Here is a 14058-nt window from a genome sequence, read left to right on the forward strand (position 1 = left end):
AAATACTTCTCTGGGCCTCCTCATAAGTTTATCTGTTGTGCGATACTGTGTACAAAATAGGGCTCTACTGATTAAAAACAAATATAAATATATATATATTTATTTATTTATTTTATACTACATACATAAAATCGATAATCTAAAGTCAGCCGGGCACAGTGGCTCACATCTGTAATCCCAGCACTTTGGGAGGCCAAGGCAGGTGGATCACCTGAGGCCAGGAGTTCGAGACCAGCCTGGCCAACATGGTGAAACCCCCGTCTCTGCTAAAAATACAAAAATTAGCTGGGCATGGTGACAGGTGTCTGTAGTCCTAGGTACTCGGGAGGCCAAGGCAGGAGAATCGCTTGAACCCAGGAGGCAGAGGGTTTTTTTTTTTTTTTTGAGACAGTCTTGCCTTGTCGCCCAGGCTGGAGTGCAGTGGCGCAGTCTTGGCTCACTGCAAGCTCTGCCTCCCGGGTTCACGCCATTCTCCTGCCTCAGCCTCCTGAGTAGCTGGGACTACAGGCGCCCGAGGAGGCAGAGGTTTTAATGAGCCAAGATTGTGCTACTGCACTCCAGCCTGGGTGACAGAGCAAGACTCTGTCTCTAAATAAATAAATAAATACAAGCAGTGGGCCTCTCTGGAAGCCTGTTGGCTAAGAGGGGGTTAGCATGATCAGATGAGATTGGTAAGATCATTAGCTCGTTGGCTGTTCTTTGATGGAGCATTTGGGGAAAGAATGAAGGAAGCGGGGAGACCAATGAGGGGCCTGCATGTCAGTTAAAGCCGTAGCGATAACTTTTGTTGGATCTGGGGTGCTAATGGGGAACACGGTTCTAATAGAAGGGCTCCTAAATAGTCTTTTCCTCAGAATTTCCTTAATACTCTATGGATATCTGAAAACATACCATCATATATAGTCCTAACTACTCTTTTCTAGAAGACCATCTTATTTATTAGCTCAGAGAGATGAATCAGCTTTGATGTTCAGAATTCATAGATTAGATATTCATGGGCATGCTTAGCATGCACAACTTAATATATGCCTTGTAGTGTGCAAGCGTGTAGCAAAGCATGGTTTCTGCATTTGAGATTTTTAAAAACTGACTTAACGGTATATGGAATCTTAAATTTTCCTAGAAACTGCCAGCTCATGAAAAAAAAGAATTCAAGTGTCCTTGTTGCAAACATGGTGTTGGTTTTATCATTGCACAATCAGCAATTTTATTTTGACGTTATTTGGGGGGAAGCAGTATTTTTGATTAGCAAGTAAAATTAATGTAGAAAACAAATACTGTGTTAACTATTTGGTATAATAAGGCATCTGTGCCATGTTGCATTTCAACTCATTAAATTTCTAAACTTCTAATTACAATAAGTTACAACTGTAATAGGAAAACCAATCAAACTTGGAGTCACTGATAGCTTTAGAGAAGTAAAATTTATAGTAACTTTGGAATTACTGAGGAGACCTTTAAAATCTAATTTAGTTAAAAATTGAAATATACACAATATTTAAATTTTTTTGGTTGTAAAATTCACATTTATTGGGCACCTACTACTTAGCAAGTCTTCTTCCAGGAACTTTAACACGAGTGAGTACTTGAATTCCTCACAGCTCTGTCAAGCAAGCAGTACTGTCCTCCACATTACAGATGGGGCACTCGAGGCTCCAAGTGGCCTATCTCAAGTAACACAACTGTAAGGTGATAAAGCCACATTCGATTTTCATTGCTTTGTCACAGAAGTGCATGCCTATCTTATATGACTTATGGCATTTAAAAGCAGAGTTTATCCAAGTAGTAATTTAAAGGATGTTTTTCTTTTAAAGTTTAAAATATTGGTTGTAAATGCAGTAACATTCCTGAGCTTAAGTTCAAGAACTCAACCATTATATGAGTTTTTACCAGTGTATTAAGCAAAAACATTTGAACATGAGCTAATTGTTATTAAAGGAAAACAAAGACAATTTTTATATTTTTATTTTGGATCTGCCAGCATCAAACAGGTATACCAAATATACTTTCGGAGAATGACCTAAGGCAAGGAAAAGAAAAAGGAAAAAATTGTTTAGACAGTCTCATTTTCAGAGCAGTGTTTCTTTTATTTTGTCTTGGTCCTCTGAAAATGAAAGGTTTGCTTTGTTTGAGGCACACTTGCCTCCTTATTTCCCAGTTTAGTATGAGAATTTATAAACGTGGGCCAGTTTGTTTTTTAGTGCTACAAAAAATAAATACATTTGGAACAGGAAAGAACAAGAAAGTCAGGTGTTTAACTTTTTGTTTGTGAAGCTCATTATAGTATTCTGATTTTGATCAGTTTACATTTGTACTTTTTTTCCGTCACAAGATTAAGAGAAAATTGTTTTCAACTTCCAATTCCATACCTTCTCCACTCTGAGTGGCAACTGTAGATAACAGGACCCTAACCAGCCCTGGGTTCTCTCTCGCACCTCTGCTTTTGTCACTCCAGCACTTTGCTAGTCTTCCCCCTTGAATGCACCAACATCCTAACGTGGCTCGCTCTTCAGTGCCAGTTAAACTCAGCATTTATCAGGGAAGTTTTTTCTGTATTTGCTCCCCCACCCCCCACCACATATGTCACCCTCAATTTCTTATGGCAACTTAGGTATACCTTTGCCATAGTGTCCTGTTGTAATCATTTTCTTTACTTTCTTCCATGTGCGAGTGTGAGAGTGTATGTGTTCATATGAATGAAACCTCTTCACTGGCTGGCTCTTCATTCAGTCTCATGACCTGGGTTATACACTATTTTCTCTTCCCATCTGTCTTTGGACAACTGTGCTTAAGCTCATTAGGTCCAAATTGAGCTCTTTTCATTTGGACTGCCACTGTCCCCCTTATTGAGAGTCCTAACTCTTCTTTCTCCCTCACCTCTTCTACTGTTATGAAGTTCCATCATTTCTACCTTCTAAATATATCTCATATTTCATACCTCTCTCTCCACCCCCTCTACTTTTTCCTTAGTTTGGTCCTCATCGTCTGTCTAGAGTAGACTATTGTAGATCCTCTAACCATCCGCCCTTCCTCTCAGTCCTAATCCCAGTCTATCTTTCATGTAACTGTCAATTACCATCCTAAAATGGCAATCTGGTTTGTATTTCCTTTCTAAAAGTCTTCTGTTTAAGAGAAGCAGGGAAAATGGCTAGGACTGGTGGAATATCAATCTGAGACATCAGGGTTCCTTGGCACCAATTAACCAATGTGCTATGTCATGAAAAAAGGCTTGGATCAGCAGAGGGATGGAAGTGGCAAATTTTCACTGGTTGCTGTATGGTTTACATACTAATGTAAATATTCTTTAGGAGGCCAGTGACAGTGTGATCCCAGTTTCTCTCCCTACTTCCTGCTGAAGTCACCTAATTCTCCAGGTGTATGTGTCCCATGTTCACCAGTATCCAGACATTCCGTATTCCTCTCTGTTTCTTTGTCTTCACGTATACTGTTTCCTCTATCTGGAGTCCTTCCTATCCACATCTACCTTATGAGTGCCTTCCAGATCCAGACTCCCATCTTCATCATGTCGCATGATGCTTCTCATACAATAAATGCTAAATAAACATTTATTGAAGTTATTCACATTCCAAATGTGGAAATGAAGTTAGTTGGGGCATCTGCCCATTTCATAATTATTCTATGTCGTAGTCCCAGGGAACTCATGGAATTTGGTTGAAGGCTTTTATAAACTGTGTATTTTTTACTTAAAGCTAAAAGAGATTGAATCTACACATGGGTTTCCTTAAAAAGGAATATAGCCAAGAGGATTAAAGTCAGGGTACAAGGCCGGGCATGATGGGTCATGCCGGTAATCCCAGCACTTTGGGAGGCCGAGGTAGATGGATCACTTGAGGTCAGGAGTTCGAGACCAGCCAGGCCAACATGGTGAAACCCTGTCTCTACTAAAAATACAAAATTAGCCTGGCGTGGTGGCGTGCGCCTGTTAATACCAGCTACTCCAGAGGCTGAGGCAGGAAAATCACTTGAACCCGGGAGGCGAGATCATGCCGCTGTACTCTAGCCTGGGCAACAGAACAAAACTCTGTCTCAAAAAAAAAGTCAGGGTATAAATGATTCCATATTGCTTAGGCATTAAGGATAGGTAGTTCTCTACCCGCTTCCCCATCCATAGAACCATAGTCTTTTAGAGCTAGGAAAGGTACTAGGTCACAATAATTGGAAGTTGCTGAAATCTTTGAGATTTTTTTAGGTGTTTGAAATAGTGGATTCCAATTCACATATGAAGTCCTTCTTTAATTAAAATAGCAAAATTGAAATTGAGATTTTAAAATTATACCACCAAACCCACCCAAAAAAGATAGCTAGTGAATTTTGTTAGTTATGGCAAACAAAGTTCAGAGTTCAGAACATTGGTGTAAGAAAATAACAATTGATTCATTTTATTTATTAGTGAAATTGAAAAATTGGGGATTGGCAAAGCTGTTAAGGTGTTGGTAATCTATCATCATGGGTATTTATTGAACTACCACATAGTTTTAGATCCTATAGAGGAGTCGTAATTGTATGATATTTTAAACTTGCTGTTTTAAAACTTAAAATATTAGGTAGACATGGAGGCACCCACCTGTAGTCCCAGCTACTTGGGAAGCTAAGGTAGGATTCCCTTGAGCCCAGGAGTTTGAGGCTATAGTGTGCTGTGATTGCACCTGTGGATAGCCACTGCACTTGCTTGGGCAAAATAGCAAGACCTTGTCTCCCAAAATAAACAAACAAAATCCTTAAAATGTTATTGGTCATATAAAGATGTGATAAGTGAAATAGAGAGCAGTAGATGCTAGTATGCAAAATAGTGCATTCTGAAATATATGAGTGTGAAACTGCATTTACATACCAAATCATATTTTTACACTAATTTCCATTTTGTGGAGGCAGCATGAATTCCTGGAAAAGCATGTAGGACTTGCAGTTGGGAGGCCTGAATTCTGGACCTGACCCTTGATGCTAATTACCTGTGTGGTTTAGGGCAAGTTACTGTTTCCTCTTTGAAGTTTAGTCCCCACATTTGTAAAAGGGATACTGGGTAAACTAGTTGAGGTTTTCTATCCCATCTAAGTCTGTAAATTGCATTTTCATGAAATCCTCTCAGTGCTAAAGATGGAATTTTAGGCAGTTTTGACAATCCCCTGGACTAAAAGAAATAGCAGATGTACTGTTCCTTTCAAAGTCCAGTTTCTGTTTAGTATATTTAGAAGTCTGTTTATGAAAACACTCATCTCTAGACAAACTCATTTGTCGCATTGGTGGTTCTGCATCTTCTTCCAAATTACTGACCTCACACACTGCTTAGCATTCCAAGGTGCAACACATCAAAAAAGAAATTGCACCATTCTCCAAAGCACCTCACTCATAGCAGTGTCATCCCATTCAGTTAGAGGTGGCAAAGGCTGGCCTGGCTCCAAAGGAAGACTGTCAATTCCTCTCTTTTTCTGTGTCCACGCTTGGCAGGATGCTTCCTCACGCCCACCTCTCTCCCCCTTGCTGTGACTTTAGCTTCCGCCAGATGTCACACCGCTGCTTGTCACCGCTCAGACTCATGTCGCTGATTTTGTTGTTTCAGTGTATTTATCACAACCATTCTCTTTAGCTGTAAAATTTATGGAATTTCACGCTCTTAGTTACTACAGTGTTTCTTTTTCATAAGAGAGGGAATATACAAGGAGTCATATGCACAAGAGTTGGAGGGAAGGGAACACTTCATCTAACTTTAGTAAAGTTTGCCTGTGTGCAGTGCACACTCCCCACCCCCAAATGTAGAAGAGTCCAAAGTGGCACTGAGCTCAGTTCTGTGGGACTCAGATGCTCAGAAGTTTTTAAGAAGTCTATTTCAGTCTCGGAAAGAAGTACATAAGAGATGTGCTTATCAGCCAATTCTCCTGTCTTCTTAAATTTGATCTTTTAGTAACCAACAAAAGTTGGACAATTTTATTGGCTCTCTATAGCCCACTTCTTGATCTTACTATCTAGTCAAATCTGTTGATAATGCAGTCAAATCCTAAAAGTGGTGGTGGTAGTGTTGTGGTAATAGTCAATCTGCATTATTACAATATATCAGGCATTGCACTGAGCACTTTACATGTATTTATCTAAACCTTACCACAACCTTATAATGATGGGTACTTTTATTATCCTTATTGTACAGATGAAGAAATCTCAAAATGACCTAAATGCACTTCACTGTGAAAATAAACTCATGTACTCATTAAAGGAGGAAAAGATACATTTGTCTAGTTTCATCCTCACCCCACCCTCACTGCCTTCTATTAAGAGGCAAAATTTTGGTGGTACCTCATGCTAGAAGCTGAAGTTCGTTTTGAATTCCCAGGCTGGTTCATTTAAAACTTTTTCTTTGTATATCAATTAGACACAACTTTAAACATGTTGGTGTTTGCATTGCAGACCATTGATGGTGATTGCCAAGACCTTTGGGTAGAGAGTATCTTAGGTAAATGTTTGGGTTCACTTGGATGAATGTTTGGATATTTAGGTTAATTCAATACTATATATAATGTTCAGTCTTAGCTTATGGTATGGAAGAAGCCTAGTCTTGTATGTTGCAGTTCTTCCCCTTGGGGACCTCAAAACTTTGTCTTACTACTTAGACTTACTATCTAAACAATTAGAATAGTGGAGACAACCAAAGGCTAGATTATATCATGTACAGAATAGAGATTTCATTTTAAAAGATTCTTGGTAATCTTTGCGAAGGATTACTTTGTAAGAGATTCTTTGTCAAGAGGATCCCTGGCAGTGCTCTCATTATTGATTAATGTTTTCATTTCCCCAGATAATTAGGCAAATCCTTAAGTATGTAATATCATGGGGAACTAAGGGAACTGATGAAAAACTATCTAGAAAGTAGCTTTACCACTCAGAGTAGACACATTTGCAAGGGAAGAAATGACATGGTTAGGGAGGGTTGACCATGAAGTAGATATGCTCTACGTGTCTAGTACAAATGCTTGTGACACTGAACACCATTACCTTAAGGCCCCTGGAAAGAGTCCCAGGAATGAGAGAGGAGGAAACTCATTTACTGACTGCTTTTCTACCATGTGTCAGGCACTGTGCTGGGCACTAACATCCCTCCATATCCCTTTATGAAGACACATAGGAATTTCCCTCGTATCTCAGTGCCAGAAGTAGTTGGGCTTCTCCTGAGTACTTGCATTGTTTATAGAGTCTTTACTGTTTCGGGCATTATACTTATTGTCCACATGCATTATCTTTTGGAATCCTCACTGCAGCAACCCTTTTGTAGTAGGGATCATCCCATGTTTTAAATGAGAAATTAAAATTCAAAGAGATTAAATGACTAACTTTTCTAAAGTCACAGCCCAACTCTTTCTTATTTATTTATGCTATTGGTCTCCTCTTTGTTCAGTTCTGAATGCCTGGCCTGTATCCTAAGCTTTTCTTTACTTAGCACCCTGTGTCTAGAGGGAGGTAGAAAGAGAAGGACCCAAGCCTAGCAAAAAGCAACAATAGATGTACATTCATGGAGATGCTGGCAGTTGACTTAAACTTGAACCACTTCTCAGAAGTAGCACTTATTGCTTTCTCACATTTGTTTAGTGACTTTTCTTTTTATTTGGTAGAAATAGGGTCTTACTCTGTTGCTAGTCAGTCTGTAGTACGGTGGGGGGATCATAGTTCACTGTATGCCGGGGCTTAAGGATCCTCCTGCCTCAGCCTTCCAAGTAGCCCCCTAACCTAGATTTTTTTTTTTTTTTCCCATAGAGACAGGGTCTTGCCATCTTGCCTACACTGGTCTTGAACTCCTAGGCTCAAGCAGTCCTCCCACCTTGGCCTCCCAAAGTGCGGGATTACAAGCATGGGCCACTGTGCCCAGCCAAGCCAGAGATCTTTGGTGGAGCATTGTCAGAAGAATTTCACAAACTGCAAGTTGTTGCACAGATGTATTGATTTAATTAGTCTAGATAACACCATTTATTTATGCTTAAGCATCTCACACATGCGAAAGTTGGTAATTCAAAGTCACACAATAATTTGTGAGTTATCTTCAATACCAGGAGTTGTAGCTTCTGAATACCAACTTTGGTAAGTATATGTGTGCGTCAGATGCCTAAGCATGAGTAAATGATACTATATAGACCAATTAAGTGATGGAGTTTGCTTTTGAAATTCTGTTGACATCCTATTTCATCTAAAATTTTCTGGTAGTGGATTTTAAATAACATTTATTGTTCTAAACAATTTAATCTCATAGTATGGACAAGATCTTCATTGAAGACAAAACATCTGGGTTCTAACAAGGCCTCTTTGAGTATCTGGGGGAATACTTAATATACCATTGCAACTTGATGAAATTGTCTTGGCTAAGTATACAATGAGTGTTCTGGCTAGTTAGTAGAGAAGAGTAGAGATTATCCTCTTAGCAAAAAGATTTAACTTACTTTGTGATAGGTAAAAGACTATTATTAATTCTCTTGGGGAGGGAAACCAGTTTCTCTTTGCTATTCTGCCTCTTTTCCTCCCTCTTTCTCTCTTCTAATTTTAACTGTAAGAACACCAAGGTATTCTATGTCTGCCAGATTTTGCAGTACTGTTTTCACACTTATATACTAATAGCATTTTTAAAATCTGTAGCTAATTTAAGCAGGTTTGTTGTTGTTTAAAGTGATAAGCTTTCAAAAAGAGACTGGGATGTAGTTATGTAGTAGGAATTTTGGTAGCATCTTTTCTTCCAGAGTTTGGGTTGTTTTACCGTTATTATTTTTTCTCATTATATTTCCTAGAAGATAGAAAGGAGAAAGATTAATTAACCCAGTTTTACATGTTAAAAAAAAAAAACCCCCAGAAGCTCATAGGGGTTAAGTTTTTTGCCTAAGGTCAGATTTACTAAGAAGGTACTCAGAATGCACAGAGAATTCCAGAGCTTGGCAGAGTGCCGCATACTACTCATTGGGAAATACAATAGGCAGATAATTATTTTCTCAGAAGTCTTGACTGCTGGTCAACTTATTTCTGTCTGGGACTACTCACTGTCTTATCACTAAAACAGAAACTTATTTGGAGGTGAGGACTACTCTGTAATCTCCAGGCGATGTTAGGAACCCTTCCTACTTAGCACAGCTGGCTTAGAATTCCAAGTAAGTATATAACATGAGTTTCATGCTAGGCATGGTGGCTCAAGACTGTCATCCCAGCACTTTGGGAGGCCAAGGTGGAAGGATTACTTGAGCCTAGAAGTTGAAGGCCAGCCTGGGCAACATAGTGAGACCCCATCTCTCTCTCATTCTCTCCTTTTTTTTTTTTTGGAGATACAGTCTTGCTCTATTGCCCAGGCTGGAGTGGTGCAGTAGCACGATCTCGGCTCACTGCAGCCTCTGCCTCCCAGGTTCAGGCGATTCTCATGCCTCAGCCTCCCAAGTAGCTGGGATTATAGGCTCGTGCCACCACGCATGGCTAATTTTTGTATTTTTAGTAGAGACAATATTTCACCATGTTGGCCAGGCTGGTCTCAAACTCCTAACCTCAAGTAATCTGCCTGCCTCGGCCTCCCAAAGTGCTGGGATTACAGGCATGAGCCACCGTGCCCGGCCAAGACCTCATCTCTTAAAAAAATAATAATAAATTAGCAGGGCATGGTGGTAGGTGCCTATAGTCGTAGCTGCTCAGGAGGCTGAGGTGGGAAATTCGCTTGAGCCTAGGAGTTTGAGGCTGCAGCGAGCTATGATTGCACCACTGCACTCCAGCCTGGGCGACAGAACAAAAGCCTGTTACTCCCCTCCCAACCCCTCCCCCCGAAAAAAGCAAAAACCATGAGTTTTTTAAGGCTGCCAAGTGGCCGTGTTAATCAGTGTTCAAAGAATGTTAAATGCCACTTTTAGGACCATTAGCTATTACACTTCATGCTTCATAATGAGGTGTCTCACTTACTGTGCGTTTAATTAAATACATACACAAATTTAGGGATGGGGACATATCCATGGGCAAGGCCTGCTTACTACCCGCTGAAGCAAAGGCAAGAGGAGAAACACATCCTGCAGAGAAAAAGAAAGCCATATAAAATGGAAGTCCCACCCCTGATGCCTGGGGGCATAGACAGACTGAATTTAACATGGTAAATGGCGCAGCTGGTGTAGAAAAAAAAAATCATCCATTTGGAGATGAAGAGCAATGCAGACTCAGTCATGGTTCTCTATAAAACTTATGTTTTTAGATTTGCAGGTAATACAAAGAAAGGATACCTATAAATCCAAGTTATAATTATTTTTTGTTGCTTTTTATTTGTCTCAAAATTACTTTTCAGTTAAGTCTGGTGATGTGATTTAAATATTTGAGACTTACAGCTGGGTGCGGTGGCTCACGCCTGTAATCCCAGCACTTTGGGAGGCCGAGGCGGGCGGATGACGAGGTCAGGAGTTCAAGACCAACCTGGCCAACATGATGAAGCCCTGTCTCTACTAAACATACAAAAATTAGCTGGGTGTGGTGGAGGGCGCCTGTCATCCCAGCTACTTGGGAGGCTGAGGCAGGAGAATCGCTTGAACCTGGGAGGTAGAGGTTGCAGTGAGCCAAGATCGCACCATTGCTCTCCAGCCTGGGGGACAAGAGCCAGACTCCGTCTCAAAAAAACAAAAAAACAACAACAAAGAAAGAGACTTACTATCCCTCCCTACCTCATGAGTTGTTTCTTTTCTCTCTCTTTCTCTTTTTTTTGAACCCAGGCTGGAGTTCAGTGGCACAGTCATGGCTCATGGTAGCCCTGACCTCCTTGGTTCAAGTGATCCTCCCACCTTAGCCTCCTGAGTAGCTGGGACCACAGGTGTGCGCCATCATGCCCGGCTAATTTTTTAGTTTTTTTGTAGAAACCAAGTCCCTGTGTTACCTAGGCTGGTCTGAAACTCCTGGGCTCAAGCAAGCCTCCCACCTCAGCTTCCCAAAGTGCTGAGATTATACCTGTGAGCTACTGCGCCCAGCTATAAGTTGTTTCTTTAGTAGTGGGCATGCAGTTTACCATTTGGGATTGGTCCAGATGCCCAGACTGAGTTTGTTTATTTCATTTGATGTGGTTGGAGCATCTGCTTTTTTCAGTCAGTGGCCTGGCATTCTCAGAATTGTTTGTTGGTTTCAACAATTAGGAATGACAAAAGAGCACCTATGCTTTGCCTTTGCAGTGCTTACAAAATTTTTTTTTATTTTAAATTTTTGTGCGTTCATAGTATGTGTATATATATATATTGGGTATATGGGATATTTTGATACAGGCATACAATGTGTAATAATCACATCAGGGTAAATGGGGTATCTCTCACCTCAATCATTTCTCCTTTGTGTGACAGACAACCCAATTATACTCTTTTAGTTATTTTAAAATATACAGTCAAGCTATTATTAACTATAGTCACTCTGTTTTGCTATCAAATACTTTTGAAGAAGTGCTTTTATACAGGTTCTCATCCATAGACTTTAAGAAGATAGCAGCTTTTTCATATACCTTAAAGTGCTCCAAATGCCCTTCCGTTCAAAGAGAACAAGCTGACGTCCCTTGACCTGTTACCATACTCCAGGTCCTCTAGATTTCCCTACATTTTTACTTTCATTGTGATTTACTCAGTTGCTGCTAATATTTTCTTTCTCATGAAGAGTCAGAATATTCTCATTTGCCATGGGAAGAGATGTTGGTGTTCTGCTTTAGTTATCACTTTGCCATATCTTTTCTTTGCAGACCCCATATCATGTGAACCTCCTCCTGGCTGGCTATGATGAGCATGAAGGGCCAGCGCTGTATTACATGGACTACCTGGCAGCCTTGGCCAAGGCCCCTTTTGCAGCCCACGGCTATGGTGCCTTCCTGACTCTCAGTATCCTCGACCGATACTACACACCGAGTAAGTATTAATACTCTAGGGAGGGAGCAGTGGCAGAGCCCTGCCCTCAGCTGCTTCCCAGGTTTGTCCACCCTTGGAGTTGGGTGGCCAGGGCTTGAATAGGATGGATCCTAAGAAGCATAACCAGGTTCCCCTCTGGAAGCTGCACTCTTCTGTCAGTCAGTAGGGTCTTCCAAAAGCTGATGTAAGTTCTATTTTTTGCCATTCAAAATGAGATAGTACATATCTCTAGAGCTGGGTTTTGTTTTGAAGGAGGATTGGAATAGATGTCATAGTGAATAAAACATTTTTATTGGGTTCTAAAATCCTTCATTTCTAAGAGTTCAAGTTTTTTCACTTATTTTGCTTTGCCTAGATTTTTGGCATCTCAGTAAAGAATGAGTGGGTAAAGCAAGTAGCTGTATATTTGTTTGGAACTTGCAAGGATGAACAGGTCCCCAGCATGACAAATGAAGGTTTCTTTGCTTAAACATCAAAGCTTTCTAAGGCTACAAATCTGAGCCTTCCCTTGGTTGTCACCTAATGGCTGCCTCCTCTTGAAAGAAAAAGCCGTCGCTCTACTTGTCCGTAAAGCATCAGTTTGGCAAAACTTCAGATACAGGGATGCTTTTTTAAAATTTTATTTTTTAATTGACAAATAATAATTGTACATATATTCATAGAGTACATCATGATGTTTCAATACATGTAATGTAAACAGATCATGGTAGTTAATATATTGATCATCTCAAACATTTATCATTTTGTATTGGGAACATTTAGTATCCTCCTTCTAGCTATTCGAAACTATATATTGTTAGCCATAGTAATTTTACAGTGGTATAGAACAATAGAACTTATTCCTCTGTCTATCCATAATTTTTTATCTTTTTTTTTTTTGAGGCAGAGTCTCCCTCTGTCGCCCAGGCTGGAGTGCAGTGGAGTGATCTTGGCTCACAGCAACCTCCGCCTCCCAGGTTCAAGCAATTCTCGTGCCTCAGCCTCCCAAGTAGATGGGATTACAGGCGTGTGCCACCACGCCTGGCTGGTTTTTGTATTTTTTGTAGAGACGGGGTTTCACCATGTTGGCCAGGCTGGTCCAGAACTCCTGACTTCAAGTGATCCACCCGCCTTGCCCTCCCAAAGTGTTGGGATTACAGGCGTGAGCCACCGTGTCCTGCCAATTTCGTATCTTTTAACAAATGTCCCCCATCCCTTACAGAGGATTTCTCAGCCTCTAGTATCCTCTATTCTACTTTTTACTTCTATGAGATCAGCTTTTTTAGCTTCTACATATGAGTGAGAACGTGCAGTGTTTTAACTTTGTTCTTGGCTTATTTCACTTAGCAGAATACCGTCCAGTTCCATTCATGTTGAATGACAGTATTTCCTTTTTTATGGATAAATAGTATTTCATGGTGTATATATACCACATTTTCTTTATCCATTGATCTGTTCTCGGACACCTAGGTTGGTTCCATATCTTGGCTATTGTGAATAGTGTTGCAGTAGACACTGGGGTGCAGTATTTCCCCAGTGATATAATGATTTCATCCAATATAATGATTTCCTTTCTTTTGGATAAATTCCCAGTAGTGGGATTGCCAGATCATATGGTAGTTCTATTTGTAGTTTTTTGAGGGACCGCCATACTGTCCTCCCTAGTGGCTATACTAGTTTGCATTCCTACCAACAGTGTATAAAGAATTTCCTTTTCTCTACATCCTTGCCAGCATTTGTTGTTTTTTGTCTTTTTGATAATAGCTATTCCTAACTGGGATGAGGTGTTACCTCATTGTGGTTTCGATTTGCATTTCTGTGATGATTAGTGATGTTGAGAATTTTTTCCATGTATTTGTTGGCCATTTGTATGTCTTTTGAAATGTCTGTTGAGATGATATGCCCATTTTTTAATGAATTTTTGTTCTCTATTGAGATATTTCGGTTCCTTATATTTTCTGGATATTAACTCCCTGTTGGATGAGTAGTTTGCATGTATTTTCTCCCATTCTGTAGGTTGCCTTTTCACTCTATTGTTTCCTTTGCTGTGCAGAAGCATTTTAGTTTGATGTAATCCCATTTGTTTATTTTTGCTTTTGTTGCCTGTGTTCATGAGATTATTCATAAAATCTTTTTCCAGATCAATGTCCTGAGGCTTTTTCCCTGTGTTTTCTTCTAGTTTCTGGTCTTAAATTGAGGTCTT

The 14058-nt window shown here is 40.1% G+C and overlaps 1 protein-coding gene across 1 annotated transcript in view; it reads left to right on the forward strand.

The window, feature by feature from the left end:
• PSMB2 (proteasome 20S subunit beta 2) overlaps positions 1 to 14058 on the forward strand; it is a 42756-nt gene that overhangs the window by 23447 nt on the left and 5251 nt on the right. The window contains exon 4 of the mRNA XM_003812572.6: positions 11714 to 11876. Coding sequence (XP_003812620.1) covers positions 11714 to 11876 — 163 coding nt within the window. The remainder of the gene's footprint in view (positions 1 to 11713; positions 11877 to 14058) is intronic.

This window comes from Pan paniscus, chromosome 1 (assembly GCF_029289425.2).
Source record: "Pan paniscus chromosome 1, NHGRI_mPanPan1-v2.0_pri, whole genome shotgun sequence".
In the NCBI taxonomy this organism is placed as follows: domain Eukaryota; kingdom Metazoa; phylum Chordata; class Mammalia; order Primates; family Hominidae; genus Pan; species Pan paniscus.